Below are 22,105 nucleotides of genomic sequence, written 5' to 3' on the forward strand. Positions count from 1 at the left end.
AAATCTATAAATTCTGCTGTCCAGTTCTTTTTGCACCCAAAGAAGTAAAGCAGTAAGGCATGCAAGTATGAAATCAGATCATACAACTTGGTTTGTTTAAAGACATGTTCAGATCAGAGGACAGCAGGGAGCCTGGTATGTGGAGGATAACATCATTCAAAGAAGGAGAGTGCCTACGGAAGGTAGGTGACCTTTGTTTATTCTTCATCAGTTATTTTCCACATACTATAGGATATTTTACATAACTGTAAGATGAGAAGGGTGTTACCTTTGTTCTGGTCAATAACCTGAAAGAAGGCTTGCCTCCCTAATTATGTATTCTGTTTAGCTTATAAAGCTAAACATTAAAGTTTGATTAAAAAAGAAAGTTCCAAGTAGCACTCTTGCTTTTGCTATCCAAACTAAGGAGGAGCTGTATTCTGGTGGCGGGGGTCCCAATGTCAGGAGAAACCGATACTGAGATCCCCACGTTGCTCCTTTTATGGAAGACCTGCTGAATTTAGTGCCAGTCAGGCACTTAAGTGACAGTGGCGGGCCTTCCATAGAGTCATAGAGAGATACAGCACTGAAACAGGCCCTTCGGCCACCGAGTCTGTGCCGACCATCAACCACCCGTTTATACTAATCCTACATTAGTCCCATACTCCCTCCCACATTCCCTCAATTCTCCTAGCACCTACCTACACTAGGGGCAATTTACAATGGTCAATTTACCTATCAGCCTGCAAGTCTTTGGCTGTGGGAGGAAACCGGAGCACCCGGTGGAAACCCATGCGGTCACAGGGAGAACTTGCAAACTCCGCACAAGCAGTATCCAGAACTGAACCCGGGTCGCTGGAGTTGTGAGGCTGCGCTGCTAACCAGTGCGCCACTGTCCAACCCCTAATAGGATCAAAGCCTCTATCGCCAGAAGTTACGCCCTTGGAAAGCTGCCAGCCAATCAGAGACCAGCAGCTGCAGCACTACCGTGGAAACAGTGGCTGCTGTTGGAGGTGATCGGACTGGAGCCAGGCTTCAGGTAGGTCAGGGCGGGAGGGGTCTCACAGGGCGCCAGTCGCAGGCGAGGGGGGTCGGCAGCGAAGGCAGGGGGGAGGCCATCAGCGGGCTCCCCATTCAGGCACTGTGCCTTTTAATTAGGGACACCCCCTCCACTACCCGAAGCAGCCCGCATGTCTTTTCGTGCCAAGCTTCCTGTGCAGCGACAGGGCCTCCCGCTGCACGGCTAATTCAAGAAAATTTATGGTACAGAAAGAGGCCACTTAGCCCATTTTGTCAGTGCCAGCTGAAAAATGATCCACCCATTCTAATCTCACCTTCCAGCATTTGGTCCGTAGCCCTGCAGATTACGGCACTTGAGGTGCATATCCAGATTCCTTTTGAATGACTTGAGGGTTTCTGCCTCAACTAACCTTTCAGGCAGTGAGTTCCAAACCCCCATCACGTCCTGGGTGAGAACTCCCCCTCTAATCTTTCTACCAATCACTTTAAATCTATGACCCCTAGTCAGTGACCTCCCTGCTAAGGTAAATAGGCCCTTCACCTCCACTCTATCCAAACCCCTCAAAATTTTATACATTTCAATCAGATCTCCCCTCAGCCTTCTCTGTTCCAAGGAGAACAACCCCATCCTATCCAATCTTTCCTCATAGCTGCATTTTTCCAGTCCCTACAACATCCTTGTAGATCTCCTCTGTACCCTCTCTAGTAAAATTACATCCTTTCTGTAATGAGGTGACCAGAACTGCACACCGTACTCAAGTTGTGGCCTAACCAATGATTTATACAGTTCCAGCACAACCTCCCTGCTCTTATATTCCTCAGCTAATAAAGGAAAGGATTCCATATGCCTTCTTAACCACCTTATTAGCTTGTCCTGCTACCTTCAGGGGTCTGTGGGCATTCACTCCAAGGTCTCTCACTTCCTCTACACTTCTCAGTTTTTTTCCCATTAATCATGTATTCCTTTGCTTTGTTTGACCTCCCCAAATGCATCACCTCACACATCTCTGGGATGAATTTCATTTGCCACTTTTCTGCCCATCTGACCAGATCATCAATTTCTTCCTGCAGCTTACAGCTATCTTCCTTGCTATCTACCACACGGCCAATCTTTGTGTCAATGCAAACTTCTTGATCATGCCCCCTACATTTACGCCCAAATCGTTAATATACACCACAAAAAGAGGGGACCCAGTACTGCGCCCTGTGGAACGCCACTGGAAACAGCCCTCCACCCACAAAAACACCCGTCAACAATTACCCTTTGTTTCCTGCCACTGAGCCAATTTTGTATTCACCTTGCTACATTTCACTGCTGACCGGATAATTGCAGCTGCAGTGGGAAGGGGCCCTTAATTCGGGGTTAATTGCCCAGTTAAGGGCTTCAGTTGGCGGCAGGGCGGGAAGGCCTCCTGCCCTGGACTAAATTTTGGTGAGGATGGGAACACCCCCCGCCACCATCCCACCCGATTTTATGCTCTCCCCACTTCCTGACTCACTGCGGGGGAGAGCATAAAATTCCCCCCTAAGTTTCTTAGTAGCTTCGGATTTAGCCTTGGTTCTTATTCAGAAGAGTTCATGTATGATAATTTTTGAAAATGACTTAACCACCCATCATTGCCCCAGAATGGATAAACATTTGTTGATTTGTGGAAATATTTTCTCTTATCCACAAAGTATTAAAAGCCCTTTTAGCATGAAGCCCCACACGTTGCAGAAATATAAAGCCTAAGACAGATGGCACCTTGACACTTTATACTAAAAAAACTGGAGTAAGATCATACAACCAACAAATTGAAAAATGGATAAAGTTCACCCATGCTTCTTTGAGGCACTAAAGAAGCATTAATGTGGCTATTTTCAAAGTAAAAACTTGAGGTAAAAAAAAAACATAGCGCCAAAGTTGTGTACATTAGTTTCTGCACTAGAAGGTTCAAATCTTAAATTAGGATAGGATTGAAAGCCTAATAAAATAATCGATTTTTCAAAGCTCTTTTCACAATGAGGATACTTGGTAATGGTTCCCCTAGCACCATATGCCGTTCCTAAATTGTCATTGGGCCAAAATATTGGATCTCCTTACCCAACAGTACTGTGGGAGTACCTTCACCTGGACTGCAGTGATTCAAGAAAGCGGCTCACCAACACCCTCTCAAGGGCAACTTGGGGTGGCCAATAAATGCTGGCCTTGCTAGTGATGCCCCTATCCCCAGAATGAATTAAAATCTATTTTCAATCGGAAGGACTTAGTCATATTGATCAAAATATGATGTGAATATTTGTAAACACTCCGAAGAATGATAAATGTTGCAAAAGATATAGTGGCATTCATGTTTGTAACTCTGTAAATGTTTGTCTCATTTTTCTTCATAAATATTTCTACTGGAATGCTTTTAAAAATTATGAAGGACATATGTCCCTTTCAATAGCTTCACTCAAACTCTGGTTGAATAGGGACAAGTTGTCAAATTTGCTGCCCAACTGTGATAAAAGATTAATCTGATCAATGGTTGAGCCATGATCAGATCAAGAAGCCATTGTGGCTAGTTGCAGAGTTAACATAATGGCCTAGGCGACTTCTGCGGTAATGTTATGTATTTGCTACCTAGGAAGAAATTAGAGTAAATAAAGATTGCCAAGTGCAACTGCTTTTTCACCATAAGTCTCAAAACAAAATTTTCCCAAGCTCATCACTGATTGTTACAAAAAATCCAACAATGGATAATTGTGGACCAAATTCTGGAAAAAAACTGCAAGATAGAGTTTATCGTTCAATTTGTTCTGTGTTGAATGGGTCTTAAGTGATGTTATAGTTGTAAGAAAATCTGGAGTCTACAAACATATATTTATTAGATGGATCCTGTAATTTAAGAGGAAGCCCAGTTTCTAAACAGAAGTTAATGTAGTATCAACTTTGCAGCTTGCTGAATGGGAACTCTGATGAGCTAACTATCTTGATAAGGCATTTATTCTCCACCTTGGTATCAGATGTATAACATAATTAGGCAATATCATGAATTTGATTGTCTGCCCACACCCTGCTATCTCCAATTATATCACTGAGGCAAAACTTCATGAAATTACTAAAGGTAGGATTCAATTTTAAAAAATCTGCTCTCAGTCGGTGTCTGATTGCTAAGTAGAAACACAAAGAAAAACAGAAATACATCAGCATATGCGTCATCCATATAACATTTAGACAGTCTGCAAAAAACACACTTGATGATTAAGTAGTGAGGCATATATTGTATTTAACACAGGAAAGAAATGACAGATTTATAAATCTTTGTGATAGCATGGATTAAATACGTCAATGTGAAAATATATATCTAAGCTTAGATGAAAACTGTTACAATTCAATTGGCAAGCCGAAGGCCTACGAAGGCTATTTATCTAAAAATTGGTAAAATGCTAAACAGCCAATGAAGAGAAACAATCCTAGGAATGAACACTGTTGTAACAAAAGCAAAGCAACTTTTGCAATGATCAACGACATAACTATAGCAGATGAAGACAGAAAAAGAACTGCAAAACAACCTGAGGAAATGGAATCATGTGACTTAACCTGACTCTGTTAAAAACATCTTTAAGGGTCAGTATCCCTGCAATTTTCCTGTTGGATGACTAGACTATTCCTATGTACGTGGAAGATAACAATGAGGAAAAAAATATTGCCAGATTATAACCAATGTACAATTTTAAACAAATGAATTAAAAACTCATGTACATGTGGTTAACCTTTAGCAATGGTTAGCAACAGTTTGTAAGTAACATCGTATTGTTTTTGACCTTGTAATAGAACTATTTTGTTTACCAAGTACAAGGATGAAACATCAAGTTTTCCAATGATTTTGAAAGTATAATAATATCCTCAGGTCTTTACAACTACTGATTGCACCAACTTATTTTTATTTTTCATCCTAAGAGGTATGCTTTTAGCTTCCCAAACACTGAATATCATGCATAGCTTTTCAATTGTGCATATTTCATAATCATTTGTAAACAAAATTGCATTAAGAGCAAAATCACAGAATGCTTTGAAATTTATAGTATTTACCAAATAAGACAACTTGGATGGAAAAAAATATTTTGGTGCAGTAATGTTGAACTCTTCAAAACATAAGACAAAAACAAACTTAAAATTATCATTTTGGATCAGAAAATCTAAGAAAATTTTTTAAATCAAACATTTCTGATACGTGACCCTAGAGAGAGACTTGCTACATGTAATTTTGGTAAACCACCATGGCGCTGATGAAAACCCTGCAATGTAAAAACAGCAAAATGACCCCCCAACCCCAAATTTGGTTGAAAGCAATTTTCAATAGAATTTTAGTCCTTTGCCATTTAGCTAGTTCTCGTATGCTACCTGTGACAGGGGTCATCTGCTGATGGAGAATTCCCATTGGTGTAGGAGGTGGTACTACCCCCATGATGGCACCTACAGGTGTACCAGCCCGCGGGGAGGCACACTGCTGCTGCTGAGCTGCACGCTCTCTCTCCTGCTGCTCAGCCTGCTTTGCTGCCCGCTCTGAAAAAACACGAACGTATATTCACATGGGCACACCACTCATTTTATTTATTACAGCACAGAATTAGAAATTTGCATGGATGAGATATAGCAGATACTCGCTTCAATGAATATATTCACAAAGACTAACCTACATTCAAAACCCGAAGGGAGTGTAGTTATTTTGTCAAAGTTTAAAAAAATAGTTCCATATAATTTCCAGGATAGTTGAACCACAACCTTTTCCCAAATAATTCCCAGGAAACATGAGACACCCCCTCCCAATCAGACCCCCTCCAGGCTCACGCTGATGGGGATTATTAGCTTGGTTGTCAATAGCAGCGGATTAACAGAGAAAAAGCACTTCTCAGCATTTCTTACAAACTTTTCAACTGTGTGAAAAAAATGGCATTTTATAAAACACTGGGTAGATGTATTTCAAATTCAAATCTTTATTTTGAATGATAAACCAAATCGGCCAGACAGCAAAATCACCATCTGAAACTTGTTGCCTGAAAGCAAATTTGAACCTTGGGCAGATCATAAGCCTTTCTGCATACAGAAAGGAGGTTTAACAAATTAACTGTTAGGTAGCTGGCACCAACCTTAAAATTACAATAGTAATACTCTGAAGTAGATGAAATAGTAAAGATACGTACCACGTCTGTATGTGGTTGTTGATTATCAGATTGCTTAATTTAGGCATTGACTGGCCACTGAGATGTCAAGTCACTTGTTTTTTTTAATAAAACATACACCTTGAATGTCTTTATCATAAAGAATAAATAATGAGATACCTTCATACTCTGCTTTTTTGACAGCCTCAAGGTTTCTCCATTCTGTACCCACAAGCCTACTCAGCTCTCCAAAAGAGAAGTCAGGATGCTTGGCTTTGATAACAGCTCTCATTTCACTGCTAAACAAGATGTAACCACTTGGGTTGGTCTTCCTCTTTCCCTCCTTCTGTTTAGTACCCTTAATGGATTTGGGGGTTGACTATATGTAAGCAACATAGGACAGTTAGATATTAGCGTTTCTAAGTCATATATATGTATAAAGGATAAATGAGGAAGATCCTTCGAATATGATTTATATTCAAATAAGGTCGGCAAAATCATATTCCATGGGTCCTCAGCATGCATTCTGTTTATGTTACACACTTTAGATAAGTACAGTACAAAAATAAAAGTATTACATAAATTTCAACATTAAATCTAAATTAAATTGATGTACATATTGCTGAATTGTAAGGGCAGAGTGACTGAATACAAAAAAATTAAAAAATAGACTTGGAGTTATATCTGATTACACCAAGTGATTTTTGTATTACTATCCCAAACAATTGCTATATTTTTTCTTTAGGAGTATTCTTTTGGGTAGATTTTCACTTCCTTTTTGTAATTTTTCTGGGTCTATTTTCCTCAACATCTTGCAGCCAAAGAAGGTGGATATGCAGTCTACTCCCAATGTACTCTGGAACTAGCAAAGTATTGCCCAAGTGTGACTGCTCTGATTTTCTTGGTTCTTTGCAGGAAGATGCTACAGCCCTCACTCGGCACCTCCCAGCTACAATGGTTTAGATTGGTAATGGTGGTCTGGGGCATGTGACTATCTTCACCATATGATAGTCATCTCATAATTTTGTTACTTATATCCTGACACTGTCAAAATGGTTCTAATTGTTACTGCGATAAACCTGTGATGCCACATGAGTGATCTGCAGCTGAAAGTATCTGGACCAATCAAACAATACCACATTACGCAACAAGTGCACAACTGTGTAAATAAAGAATTCATTATTCTACTGAGTGAAACTGTGCAAATGTGATTTACAAATTGTTGCTTGTTTAATAACTATTTTAAGTCCACAGTATCACCAGTCCTGCTTTTCCCACAGTAGAAAATGTGAAGGCCTGATCTTTATCTTCCTCCGATGTAACTCAAATATGTATAGAAACTAATCACCATGTAAAGCCTTGAACTTGTCTAGCTAGGATCAAACCACCCATGGGGACATTGGCTTGCAAGATAATCTGGGACCAAATGTGAAGAATCCTAGCCCCAGTGACAGGTCGAGCACTTCAGGATTCCATTGGTGAGTCAGGTTTGGCTGTTGAGTCATCAACAATTCCCTCAAGTGCCAAGGAACTGCCTGGTTCAGAGATCACATTACCAAGTTGGCCATAGAGTTTGATTTTGTTTTAAACTTCCATTACTAGGCTTGACATTTTGGAGTCACTGCAACGAAGGTGACCATGATTATGGTATATTAACCATCAATATTGCTTGAATAATGGAAGATTTGACATAGTCATTTATATGTAACTATCCAGGTGAAATTTTATGATCAAGATTTGCAATAAAAAGGGACATCAGGATTCCTCTAATCCACCTAATTCTTGTGTTCCATATGCCCAGAATTGTTTCTGGCTTTGTTCTTCAAAATGGTGTTTTGACTTCTGTAAAACATGACTCCTCTTAAGTACTTTTCTACGCTTTTCAATGATTCTGTACCTAAAGAAGTCCCCAACAAGATCCTATTACTATACCTGTGGAGGTGTATAAGGAGCTATTTCCATTTCATTGGTAACAGGAGTCTGTAACTGAGGCACAGAGGGCTGTTCAGCAGTTTCAGTCTCCTCTTCAATACCCTCTTCATGATCTTCATCAGGCTCTTCAAATTCTGCAAATTTCATCTCTAACTCCTGTATTTTCTTATCTAAAAGAGGAGATGGTTCCTTTTGGGGAACAATAGGTTTCCTGGAACAATATACATAATTACTGTAAAACAGATTTCTATTTTATCGAGAACTGTTACTGTACAAGACTTGTATATTTATTGCAATACTATGAAAAGTAAGATTCCTTAAAAGTTTTAATTATAACAATGACTACATTGCCAAAGTATTTAATTGGTTGCAGAAGCCATTGGAACAGCTAGAGGTTGTGAAAGGTGCTATATAAATGCACATTTTTTCTTTTTATTGCTTTTAAATATTTACCCTTTTTTAGATCTCCATTGCCACATGAACTATTTTTAAACACAGGAAGGACATTTACAAGCTGCGGATCTATCTATTCCCAAGAAAATATAAGTGTGTCTTTGTGACAGTAATTTTCCCTCTTTAGAAATGGATTACGTCGTCATTAAATGCTCAGTCTAGCGGCACAATGAAGAATAGATAAAAGCTACCTAAACTGTGGTTATGGGGTTTGAATGTCATTCAAAACTAGCATTTGAATTTGGGGTACGCTATTAGAAGTCTGATGTTATAATATTAGTGGCACCAGGATTAAGTATCAACATTGTAAGTTTTATTTCTATAAGAATGTATAAGTGTAGAGAATGCATGACTGTTGAGTGCTTGCAGTATCAGTAACTGGTTTATGGTAACCACGTGGTATTATTGGTTTAAGTAATCAGCATGGACCAAATAAATTCAGAGAACCAATATTAGAAAAACAGACGATGCAGCTCAATTGCTCTCTGCTTTCCTGCTCATGTCCTCCAGTAATCTGCATGGGCTCCAGTCCGCTTTGCAGCCAGCACCACCCCCCCCCGACCCCCTTCCCAGGCTCACTGACCCTAGCTATCCCATTCCTTGATGGGGCTCAACCACTATGCGCTACTCACTCCTATCCTGTCTCAATGCCTTCCCTCCATTCCTTGTTTTCCTGTACCTCTACACCTCAACCCACAATCCACCCTGTGGGAAATACACTAGTGATTATTTTTTTTTAATTCTTCGCTTTTCAGCTCTTCACTATTTGAATTAATGGCTGGTGCATTACAGATAAAGGAGCCATCAAGAAACGTGCTCATAAACACTGAAGTGGAGCAACCAGTGTCAAAGCCAATCAGAAAGGTTTCACCATTAGAAGAGTGCTTCTTTTCTATTTTACAATGCTAGGCCTTACCTGAAGTAGTATATCTCATCATCCAATATTTTAGCAGATAAAGAGAATCTCTTTAGGCCTTTGAATCGTTTCATTTGCTTGTCAGTCTCATTGTAACGACTCTCGCAAATGTACACATCATTTTCGTTCACTTCCGTTGGTCGACAAGAGAGGTAGTCTTTAAATGATAATACACTGCACCTGCCTGCATGCAACAGCACCAAAATATTACTTTAGAAACACTAACATTAAATATATACTGCAACATGAAATCCAGTGATTTGTAACAATCTGCATATTATAAAAATCTTTCACACCAATTAGTATTTTGATGACTACGGTCAGAATAATTTATTTGATTGATGATCAAAAAGCTACTAACATAGTCAAAATGGACTTTTTAGAATTCCAAATACTCTCCAGAATAGTTTGTGAAATTGATGCTGAAACCTAATATATTGTTCCACCCCATATTAATCTTATGATATTAATTACTTACCAAGCACACAAGTCATGGTGCAGGTTTCTTCCACATTGCTAAGAAACACTTCTTTCTTGTAAAACATTTTGGTAGGTTCATGTTCAGTCTCTTCAGGATGGATGAATATGGGGCCAAAGAAATATGCAGCACCACCTCGTACCCACATTTTTTCAATCCTAGCAACAAGGTATACAAGGAGTTCGATTTTTTTTCACTTTTTGAACAGTAATTCCTTTTATTTTATTGAAAGGAATATAGGAGCCATAAGACCACCTGTATGTTCTGTTTTTTGCAATAATACTGCGGTGGGGGGGGGGGGGGGGGGGGGGCAGGGCGGGGGAAGATTTAAATAATTCTGTTCATATTACAGCAATAACCAAATACTGTTTATAGCAATGTTTCTCAAAAATTACACAGATGATGAAAAGAAAAATTAGTATTATAATTTAAATATTTTGAGTTGTAAGTTACCGACCTGCCCACACGTGGTTGCACTAAACCATGTGACTTTATGAACACACAATCTCCAATTTTGAGCCACAAGTCATTATAATGAAGCTGCTCGTAATACTGGCAGCCTGGTTCTCCATTTGAAATTTCCACTGGCACATCCTCTCGTTCCTGGACAGACAGATTGAGTAATATTACCTGTATGGAGTGCATCTTACAGCTACTGACAATATTCAACTACTGAGAATTGAACCCATGAAAACAGAGTTCTGAGAAAATATTTAAATGACTACACTAGTAGGGCATTTCTGGAAATTACTGTTTTGACAATCTTGTGCAAGTACAAGTGGTACTCATGCTTCAATCAAGTTTCCCTTGCACAATAAATCACATAGTTAGGATGTATAAATAGGTCATGATGAGATTTTGCTGATTACAAGTGTATTGTTTATGTTCTGAATTCAGAGTGTCCTCCCAGTGAACTCCAGTATGGGCAGAGCACTGCACATATCACCTGAAGGAAGGTGAAGTCCACAAAGTTGTGAAAGCAACAGGCATTGCAAATAAAGTGAAAGATAACTTAAAATAATTCTAATAATAGATCAAGGGGGTGAAATTTCTCTGAACAGAAAATGGGAGAATAACTGTTACATATATATACATACATACATACAAATTAGGAGCAGCAGTAGGCCACTTGGCCCCTTGTGCCTGCTCCGCCATTCAATAAGATCACAGCTGATCTGATTGTAACCTCAACTCCACATTCCTGCCTACCCCCAATAACCTTTCACCCCTTGCTTATCAAGAATCTACCTACCTCCTCTTAAAAATATTTAAAGACTCTGCTTCCACTGCCTTTTGAGGAAGAGAGTTCCAAAGACTCTTGACCCTCAGAGAAAAAAAATTCTCAGCTGTCTTAAATCTGCAACCCCTTATTTTTAAATAGTGACTCCTAGTTCTAGATTCTCAAGAGAGGAAACATCCTTTCCATATCCACCCTGTCAAGACTCATCAGGAGCTTGTATGTTTCAATCAAGTCTTCTATACGCCAGCAGATACAAGCCTAGCCTCTCCAACCTTTCCTCATAAGACAATCCGCCCATTAGTCTAGTAAACCTTCTCTGATCTGCTTCCAACGCATTTACATCCTTCCTTAAATAAGGACACCAACACTGTACACAGTACTCCAGATGTTCTGTACAATTAAAGTATAACCTTCCTACTTTTCTATTCAATTCCCCCTGCAATAAACGATAACATTCCATTACCTTTCCTAATTACTTGCTGAACCTGCATACTAACCTTTTGTGATTCATGCACGAGGATACCCAGACCCCTCTGCATCTCAGAGCGCTGCAATCTCTCACCATTTAGATAATATGCTTCTTTTTTATTCTTCCTGCCAAAATGGACAATTTCACATTTTCCCACATTATACTCCATTTGCCAAATCTTTGTCCACACTTAACCTAACTATATCCCTTTGTAGCCTCCTTATGTCCTCTTCACAACTTACTTTCCTACCTATCTTCAGGCCATCAGCAAATTTAGCAATCTTACCTTCGGTCCCTTCATCCAAATCATTTATATAAACTGTAAAACACTGAGGCCCCAGCACTGATCCCTGCGGCACACCACTCGTTACATCTTGCCAACCAGAAAATGATCCATTTATGCCTACTCTCTGTTTCCTGTTAGTTAGCCAATCTTCATCCATGCCAATATGTTACCATCTACACCAGGAGCTTTTATTTTCCGCAACAACCTTTGATGTGGCACCTTATCAAATGTCTTCTGGAAATCTAAGTACAGTACATCCACCTTTATCCACAGCACATGTTACTTCTACAAAGAACTCCAATAAACATGATTTCCCTTTCACAAAACCATGTTGACTCTGCCTGATTACCTTGAATTTTTCTAAGTGCCATGTTATAACGTCTTTAATAATAGCTTCTAACATATTCCCCAAGACAGATGTTAAGCTAACTGACCTGTAGTTTCCTGCTTTCTGTCTCCCTTTTTGAATAAAGGAGTTATGTTCGTTATTTTCCAACCTAATGGAATCTTCACTGAATCTAGGGAATTTTGGAAAATTAAAACCAATGAATCAACTAGCTCACTAGCCACTTCTTTTAGGATCCTAGGATGAAGTCCATCAGGACCCGGGGATTTGTCAGCCTGCAGGTCCAACAATTTGCTCAGTACCATTTTCCCAGTGATTGTAATTTTCTTGAGTTCCTCCCTCCCTTCTATTTCCTGATTTACAGCTATTTCTGGGATGTTACTTGTATCCTCTATAGTGAAGACCGATGCAAAATACCTGTTCAATTCATCTGCCATTTACTTATTTTCCCTTATTAATTCCTCAGTTTTTCTCCTAACAAACTGCATTCTCAGAAATTGTATGTTCAAAGATATGGATTCCTATAATTTTGTTAGTGGGATATAAATTACAGGGAAAATGAGACATTCTCCTATGTTATATTAAAACCCATACTCTCCCAGAAAGTATAAGAATGTTATATTACAGCTTTGGTCTTGGTCAAGCACAGAGTGTAATGCAGAGCTGACAGATTGAGAGCATTACACATATGAGCAAAACAACAGAATGGAACTCCACATGCTGCCTGGTTAAGTTTTAATGTTAAATTTAGGACTGGTCAGGGCATGGGTTCTTTCCTAACTTTAAAAACGTTTGAATTTAGAAAGTTTTCAAGAGGTTCAATGTATTATTTGCAACTTCTTAAATTTGTGTATGTACTAGACTCAAATGGTCATGGAAACCTCAATTGAAGCAATACTAGACTTGCTATATGTAATTACCAAGAAATGGTGGATATGGTCAAAGGGAAACCAGCTAATAGGACCCAGAATATGGAGACGTTTAAAATTAGACTTATGATAGAAAAGTAGAGTACAACAAAAACTTTTAATTTTAGGAAGGCAGATATTAAGGATATGAGCAAGAAACTAAGCTTGATGGATTAGCAAGCACTGCTAGTTGGGATCGGCACCAAGGAAGAAATCAATTCCATTGGGTAAAAAGCACAACGAAGGAACTAGGAAACCAACATGAGTAACAACACAACAGCTGGGATTTTACAAAGTTCCTGATGTCGGGCTCAGTGACAGGGGACAGGAAGATCGTTCCGGCTGCGGCGAGGCTCCGGATGGCCACCCGCTACAGGGCAGCAGGATCCAATTAAAATATTCAAATTAGCAGAATGCATATATTTAAATAAAATTGACTCCAATCTTACTGTTGGGCTGCGATCTGCTGAGTGGCGGCCAGCACTCACGTGCCTTCATTTCCCCGTCTGGGGAAAGCAGGTGCAGCAGTGGTGGGGAAGGTAGGTACTTAAGACTTTTGGTGTGGTGGGGGGGGGGCTGGGCGAAATGGAGTCAAATTTACATCATTAGTGCATGGGATGGTAGGAAGGGGCACTTTGTTCAGTTTGGGGGGGGGTGCGGGGAGAAGGTCAAATGTGGAAGGTAAGTACTTTGGGGAAGGAGAGGGCAAATAACGAATTATGTTGTTATTGGGGGGGTGGGAAAGGGGCGGCAGATTTTTAATCAGTACAGTGGGGGGTAATAACTTTAAAAATTTAAATTAGCCAGCAGGGTTTTAAAAATGGTGCCGGCGCACAGCCACCGGTGCCATTGCCAGCGTCAGAGAACCTGCCTGCTCCATGTGATTGGAGGTTGGGGGGGAGGAAGGCCCGACTGGCATATCGTGATCAGAACCTTAGTGATGTTGAGCAGGAGGCTGGAGTGCAGAGAGCAACATCATATGCGACTGAAAAGCTGCAAGTGGTGAGGGAGAGAGTGAGTGTCCTACCTGTAGCTTTCTTCACCTTGCAGGCTAAGTGGGAGTTGAATGCCAGGGAGGAAAAGAGGGCATGTCTGCGGGTGCCACAGCTAGCCTGGTTGATGCACTTTGAGGAGCTGGCCCTTGATGGGGTCCGCTGTAGACAGGGTGAAAATATCTCGACACCTCCAGGTTCAGGGGATGCATGGCAATACTCCCCATGCAATAATCTGTCAAAGCATGGCTGTCTTATTATTTTAAGCAGCTTGAGCATCTGTTGACTGTCCTGATCTCTCATCACCATCTTCTCTTATGTCTCTCACAAAGTCAGCTGTAGAGGGGCAGGAGCCCACACAGCGCCAACAAGCTCCTGAGGAATCAGAGGATGAAGACACCTCGGAGCCTGCAATGTCACATCTTTCTTGTGCACCCTCCACCAATGCAGATACTTGCACCTTGGTGGGTCCTTGTGGGTTATTATAGAAGGTGACACAGGATGAAGCGCATATCACATCACAGCAAGAGGATAAGGGGAAGGCAGAGTCAGCTGTGATTAGATGCAACCTGCTCAGCAGGACGGAGATGCAGAGCCTAGGGAGTGATGAAACAGGCGGTTCTACTTGGAAAACCAGCATGGGATGTGTGCCCATATGTCGCAGTTACCTGAGAAACTGCAGAATCATGGGATGAGAATGGAGGAGTCCATTCATCTCATGTGCTCCACAATGGCTCTGTGCTTTAAGTACATGAGCTCCTCCACTGAGGGTGGCCAACCTCTTGGAGAGCCGTATATGGCATTAATAAGCTGTGGATGTAGGAGCAGCATACTGACATTCACGGAATTCATGCCGCAGTCTGTAGCACTGACCGGTCAGTGCCGCAAATGGCGCAATGAAGCATGCAGTGGATGCCAGCTGGTGGTTCTGTCCAATGACCAAGGGTGCCATGAAAGGGCTGAGGTGGCGACAGATAATAATGAGGGGGCCACCCCTCAGGGGGCTCCATCATCATCATCCACCTCCGTGCCACCTCGGATGGACAAAGCATCTGCAGAGTCATGCCCTGTGACTGAGACTGCCCTGCAGTGATGCCCGTGCAGAAGCCTTTGGAGATGCCCCCACCACCCTCCAACCCCTGGCACCTCCATGACAGGGCCGAGCGCCATGGCATTTCAGGCCCAGTGAGGTACTAGCGAGCAGTCTGCCTCCACATCCTCAGCTACAAGGGGAGCACCTCGTAGGAGTGGCCGCAAGTGCAGGCCACCACGTCGGTAATGTAACTTAGTGGGTCACTTGGTCTAGCCTTTGTCTGTTGTAAATAACATCACACTGTACTTCAATAAAGCACTGGCCATGTTATTGCACTAAGGTAGGCGATGGCTGCCATGAACCCTCAGATGACCCTCAACGAGGACACAGAAGTCAGCAATCATCTGCCTGCACAGGTGCAGTCTCCTGTGGCACTGATGCTCTGACATGTGCAGGTAGTTTTTCCATTGTGGGTAGATCCTCTACTGAGGGGTTCACTTTCATTGCCCTCCTGACCCCTGTGCCTGCCTCTGCACCTGGAGATGCTGCATCGCTAGATGACTCTATCTCGTAGTTTAACCCCATTTCCTTTTATGTCTGTCTGTCCTTCCTTCCTTTCTATTGGAATGTGCAGTCTTACTGAACCCCCCTCTCATGAACTTGTGAGGTCCGTAATCAGAAGGACTCCACCTCCACAAAATACCCTCGTCAAAAGTGAGGAGATATGACAAATAATTCTCCTGAGCCTGTGCGACTGGTTGCCTGTGAATGAGGGCCTTTTCTGAGCCTTCCCTCTTTGATGGAGCCTCTTGCTGCTGTCCCACCGTTCTGAGTGGCTTCCCACTTTGTTTGCGCCTCCTCCTCCCTGTTGTGGTTTGAACCCTGCGTGGATCACATGCCTCAATGAAAATTCAAGACTGGCTCTTAACAAGCTGACGAGAAGTTTGTTAAGTTGCTTAACTGGTCTTTCAGTGATGTCGGGTGGGTTGGCTCTTCCAGCTTTTGGCGGAGCCTCTTAAACTGGCATGCCAACACGAAGGATGAGTTTAAGCGACCACCTGTCCTTGATCCCACCCTCCTAATCAAATAAAAATCCTGAGGTAACATTTCAGGTCTGTGAAAGGTCACAGACCTGAAATGTTAATTCTGCTTTTGCAGCACTTTGTCTTTATTTCAGATTTCCAGCATCTGCAGTATTTTGCTTTTAATCAAATAAAAATTCCGCCTGGAGGGTGGTTAATGTGGAACAGTCCACCCGTGGAAGCAGTAAAGTGTTATCAATTTTAAGAGTAATGTGTAGATTTGTGTCAGACACAGCTATTGATTGGTAAGACATGTAAAGTGGGACAGGACATCTGTGACTTTTAGAACTGCACTGATGAATGGAAATGATCTTTCCTGGTCCTTAATAGTTCTATAGCATTTGGGCATGTTGGGTAGGGGTTACTTAATTACATCTAGTGTTGGGATACGAATAATTATGGTCTTCTGGAACTTGCTTGATTGCCCTTGGAGCTGTGGAAAGTTATCCTAGATTTCCCTGAAAACTGACTACAAGTCTTTTGCCTCATCAAGGTAGTCTCAGTTGAGAGAGAAAAGTTGGCCAGGACATGGGAAAAAGGACTTCTGTTTACTGTCTCATCTTTATTGTTCTCCTAGTTCTGCAATTAAGTGTCAGAGGAGGTTTTGTGCTCAGGGGCTCAGGTCCTTGATAAGGTTTGAACACAAAACCTTTTGACTCAGGTAAGAAATTGCTACTGAGCCATACTGATACCTAGCACATGAGATTAAACAATCTAAAGGATAGGTGACCATTGTTTGACTCGATACTTTTTCATTGTCCATTTTTGTATTTTCGTATGTCACATACTGCCATTGGTGTGGATATCAAGTTCTTTTTTTTTTATTCATTCATAGGATGTGGGCATCGCTGGTTAGGCCAGCATTTATTGCCCATCCCTAATTGCCCTTGAGGAGGTGGTGGTGAGCTGCCTTCTTGAACTGCTGCAGTCTTTGGGGTTTGGGTACACTAACAGTGCTGTTAAGAAGATCGTTCCAGGATTCTGATGCAGCGACAGTGAAGGAACAGCGATATAGTTCCAAGTCAGGATGCTGTATGGCTTGGAGGGAAACTTGCAGGTGGTGGTGTTCCCATGCATCTGCTGCCCTTGTCCTTCTGGGTGGTAGAGGTCGCAGGTTTGGAAGGTGCTGTCAAAGGAGCCTTGGTGAGTTGCTGCAGTGCATCTTGTAGATGGTACACATTGCTGCCATTGCGCGTCAGTGGTGAAGGGAGTGAATGTTGAAGGTGGTGGATGGGGTGCCAATCAAGTGAGCTGCTTTGTCCTGGATGGTATCGAGCTTCTTGAGTGTTGTTGGAGCTGCACCCATCCAGACTAGTGGAGAGCATTCTATCGCACTCCTGACTTGTGCCTTGTAGATGGTGGACAGGCATTGAGGAGCAAGGAAGTGAGTTACTCGCCGCAGAATTCCTAGCCTCTGACCTGCTCTTGTAGCCACAGCATTTATGTGGCTGGACCAGTTCAGTTTCTGGTCAGTGGTAACTCTCAGGATGTTGATAGTGGGGGATTCAGCGATGGTAATGCCACTGAACATCAAGGGGAAATGGTTAGATTCTCTCTTGTTGAGATGGTCATTGCCTGGGACTTGTGTGGCACAAATATTACTTGCCACTTATCAGCCCAAGCCTGGATGTGTCCAGGATTTGCTGCATCTGGGCAGGGGCTGCTTCAGTATCTGAGGAGTCGTGAATGGTGTTGAACATTGTGCAATCATCAGCAAACATTCCCACTTCTGACCTTATGACGGAGGGAAGGTCACTGATGAAGATGATTGGGCCTAGGACTCTACCCTGAGGAACACCTGCAGCAATGTCCTGGCACTGAGATGATTGACCCCCAACAACCACAACCATCTTACTTTGTGCTAGGTATGACTCCAACCAGTGACTCCAGTTTTGCTAGGGCTCCTTGATGCCATATTCGATCAAATGCTGCCTTGATGTCAAGGGCTGTCACTCTCACCTCACCTCTGGAGTTCAGCTCTTTTGTCTATGTTTGGACCAACCCTGTAATGAGGTCAGGAGCCGAGTGGCCCTGATGGAACCCAAACTGAGCGTCAGTGAGCAGGTTATTGCTGAGCAAGTATCGCTTGGTAGCACTGTTAATGACCCCTTACATCACTTTGCTGGTGATCGAGAGTAGACTGAAAGGGCGGTAATTGGCCGAATTGCATTTGTCCTGTTTTTTCTGGACAGGGAATACTTGGGCAATTTTCCACATTGCCAGGTAAATGCCAGTGTTGTAGCTGTACTGGAACAGCTTGGCTGGGAGTGCGGATAGGTCTGGAGCATAAGTCTTCAGTACTATTGCCGGAATGTTGTCAGGGTTTATAGCCTTTGCAGTATCCAGTGCTTTCAGCTGTTTCTTGATATCACATGAAGTTAATCGGATTGGCTGAAGACTGGCATTTGTGATGTTGGGGACATCAGAAGGAGGCTGAAATGGATCATCCACTTGGCAAGAAGTTACTTCCAACAAGTGGAATTGCACCTCTTGGATTTAATGCCAATAAGAGTCGGATCACTAACTATAAATTCCCGAGATACACTGCAGCCTTCATACAGATTCAACTTTTTCCTATTAATGAGAAAGTGTATAACAATATAAGCCTCTTGAAGCAAGTTTCTGACAGATCTGCTGCCTATGGTGGACAACAAAATCCAAACATATACATTCTGTCAATGCGCTACCAGTACACAAATAACCATCTTACATAGTAAGTAATTTTCATTCTGACCTCTTATGTAACACAAATGTTTGTACCTTATCAATAATGCTGTTACACTCATCACCTTTGGTTTCTTCAAGCATTGGTTCAACAGGTTCTTTGTTTTCCGTTTTGTCTGCATTAGCAAATACAGAAGCAACTCGAACAACTGGCAGTGGAGTGTTTCTTGGAACAAATTTCACTGCACTTAGGGGCATAGTCCACAATTTAATCTTTTTGAAAGACTTGGTCTTTGCGGAATATCGAGATTCACAGACAAATACATCTTCATCTCTGAAACCCTCAGGGTGAATTTTAAAATATTCCTATATTTGTGGATAGACAGAGGAAGGAAAAGTAAAAGCACATTATATTCATGTCATGTTACTCTTATTTTTAACAAGTAAATTGTTCAGGTAATATAAAAATTACTTTAACAATCTAAAAATCAAATGAAAATTCTCTAATACAATCACGAAGACTGATAAAATCAGTGAAACACGAAGTGGTAGAAACTCATCTCGGGCAGTGGCAAAAAATGGGCGGTGTCGGATCGACCGCCTGTTATATGCAGGACCTTACGTTCAGTTCCACTGACTGCAATGGAACCAAATATTAGGCACTGGTTTAACAGGAAGCCGATTCAATATTGCCTGTTCTGCACCACTGCCCGAGATGAATTTCTACCCCTAAGTCTGAGTCTAAATCATTTAGACATAGACATATACAGCACTGAAACAGGCCCTTCGGCCCACCAGTCTGTGCTGACTAACAACCACACATTTATGCTAATCCTACATGAATCCCATATTTCCTACCACATCCCCACCATTCTCCTACCACCTACCTACAACTAGGTATTACAATGGCCAATTTACTGATCAACCTGCAAGTCTTTGGCTGTGGGAGGAAACCGGAGCACCCGACAGAAACCCACACGGTCAGAGGGAGACCTTGCAAACTCCGCACAGGCAGTACCCAGAACTGAACACGGGTCGCTGGAGCTGTGAGGCTGCGGCGCTAACCACTGCGCCACTGTGCCATATTTTGTTACCAAAATACAAGTTATACTAAAAGGATTCATTTAAACTTAATGGACAAATGAGAACATAAGAAGAAATTCAATGCAAAGTCTAAATACATATGAACCCCAAAGAGTCTACAGGATAAATGAGTCATATACAATAGGAAGTTCACAGATACAATTCTGAGTATGTGATAAATTAGGTAATTTGTGCTGGGCAGCAGTGGCTTCGCCACTAAAGATCCAGGAATCTCTGGGCTAGGGAGGATAAAATCACAATTTAGATTAGCCAGGGTTCCTAGTGACCCTTTCTAGAAAGTGCATTGATGGGTATTGGTCAAAGACAGGATAAGGTTTGGCTTTGATCGTTCACAGCAGAAAATAGCCCTCCAATGTTTGCTATCTAGGCTCACACATGAAGAATGGCCATTTAGCAAGATATCAGATGGATGATGTCAAAATCTCAATTCAAGTCACCATTTTCAGGAAAGAAATGGTATGGGGATAAAATTGGAAGGGGGTGGGAAACAAAGCGTATTTTCTTTCCTTTTGCTTATTTGGATCATTTTACTTCCCCGCCTGCCCCCAGGCCTCTACAAATGCTGGTCTAAATCCAGCTTATAAGGCAGTGAGTGGGCACAGACTGGGATGAACCTCCCGATTTCCATCATGGAAAGACCTCTAGCGTTTTAAATACTTTCTTACTGTTGCATTGCTGATGTAAGGAACATGATGTGCAGAGAATCATAAGTGCAAACTGTGTGCCATTCTGTGACACTGGGACTCAAAATACATTGTATTACCATGCTGTTCTGTACCTGTGACTTCCATCGCAGTTTTTCATTTTTCAGTAAATACTACTATGCAGAAATTAGAAAACAAATACTCACCTTTACAAACATCACTACACATTTGCCTAGAATTTTGCTGACCAGAACTTTATTATAGTAGTCACTTTTGAAAACTTCTTTTTCAAGGAATTTTCGTGTAGCCAAGTGGAAAGTTTCATTTGGCCGATAAAACCAGCAACCATACAGCCACTTCTCACCTACAAAATATATTGTGTGCAACACAGTTCAGTTACCTACTTAAGAGATTATAAAATTGTGAAAAGTACTAAAAAGTAAAAAGCAACAAAACTGATTTTAATAGCAACTTTGAAACAAACTGTTGTAAAATAAAACCTCTCTGAAGACATAGGCCAAAAAGCCAGGGGGAATCCCACTTCAGACTTTTGGAGAACCACTCCCCCACCCCCACCGGGTGTGATTCGATAGCGCAGGGTAATTAACAGCCCTGTGTTAGGATTCCAGTCCCTTTAAAGGCAGTAATCCCACCTCCAAGAGCTGCTGGCCAATCGGAGGGCTGGTGGCTCAGTAGTATAGGCAGTGCTACCGGGTGCGGTGGCCGCTGTAAGTACCGCACCAGACTTTGGACCCAGGCCCAGTGCTGGCAACCCGGACCTAAGGCAAGTGAAACCAGGTTGCCTTGGCCAGTCTGACAGGCCCCGGCGATACGGGGGCGAGGGAAGGGTAGGCGTCGAGTACGTGGAAATGGGGGGGTCCAGGGAGGTGGGTTGTTTGCTGGCAGGAGCCCTCCATGGGCCACAGATTGCCCACAGAAGAGAGGGCCCCTACCCCCAAGCCAGCAGGGAGCCCGCCTCATTTTACTGGGCAACCTCCCTGCGTGGTGTTTACATGCAAGTTAAAATTCATGGTCTGTCCCATACAAATCAACCACTCACTATTTTGTTTTTCATAGTGTTGTCTTATACTTAGCCGTGAGAAAAAGTTTCAATTTGAACCCATTACCGGTGTCATCTTCCCAGAGTCTCTCAATGCAGACAATGTGAGGGAGGAGGTTTGGTTCAGCTGGTTCAACATATACATAATCCCCGACATGGTACATATTGTCTTTAAAGCTGCAGTCTTGACTATAAGTACGCTGAATTCCATATGTTCCATGGCTTCCTGAGTGATCGTCACTCATATTTTTCTCAGATTCTGTTTATCAAATCACAGAATTTGTTTTGTGATTAAAACATGTGTTTAAAAAAAACAGTACAATGGTCTGGTCTTCTAAAGTTTTCTATAAATACAAACCCTGTACATTTTCA

General features: G+C 41.9%; 1 protein-coding gene across 5 annotated transcripts in view; it reads right to left on the reverse strand.

Moving 5' to 3' along the window:
- pbrm1 (polybromo 1) overlaps positions 1–22,105 on the reverse strand; it is an 85,391-nt gene that overhangs the window by 13,819 nt on the left and 49,467 nt on the right. For all 5 annotated transcript variants that reach the window (XM_068051914.1, XM_068051911.1, XM_068051912.1 and 2 more), the window contains 9 exons: positions 21,801–21,992; positions 20,880–21,037; positions 19,022–19,291; positions 10,363–10,508; positions 9,906–10,063; positions 9,428–9,611; positions 8,059–8,269; positions 6,307–6,505; positions 5,369–5,530 (listed from right to left, as the gene is read on the reverse strand). In XM_068051914.1, coding sequence (XP_067908015.1) covers positions 5,369–5,530; positions 6,307–6,505; positions 8,059–8,269; positions 9,428–9,611; positions 9,906–10,063; positions 10,363–10,508; positions 19,022–19,291; positions 20,880–21,037; positions 21,801–21,992 — 1,680 coding nt within the window. The remainder of the gene's footprint in view (positions 1–5,368; positions 5,531–6,306; positions 6,506–8,058; positions 8,270–9,427; positions 9,612–9,905; positions 10,064–10,362; positions 10,509–19,021; positions 19,292–20,879; positions 21,038–21,800; positions 21,993–22,105) is intronic.

This window comes from Heterodontus francisci, chromosome 19 (genome assembly GCF_036365525.1).
Source record: "Heterodontus francisci isolate sHetFra1 chromosome 19, sHetFra1.hap1, whole genome shotgun sequence".
NCBI lineage: Eukaryota > Metazoa > Chordata > Chondrichthyes > Heterodontiformes > Heterodontidae > Heterodontus > Heterodontus francisci.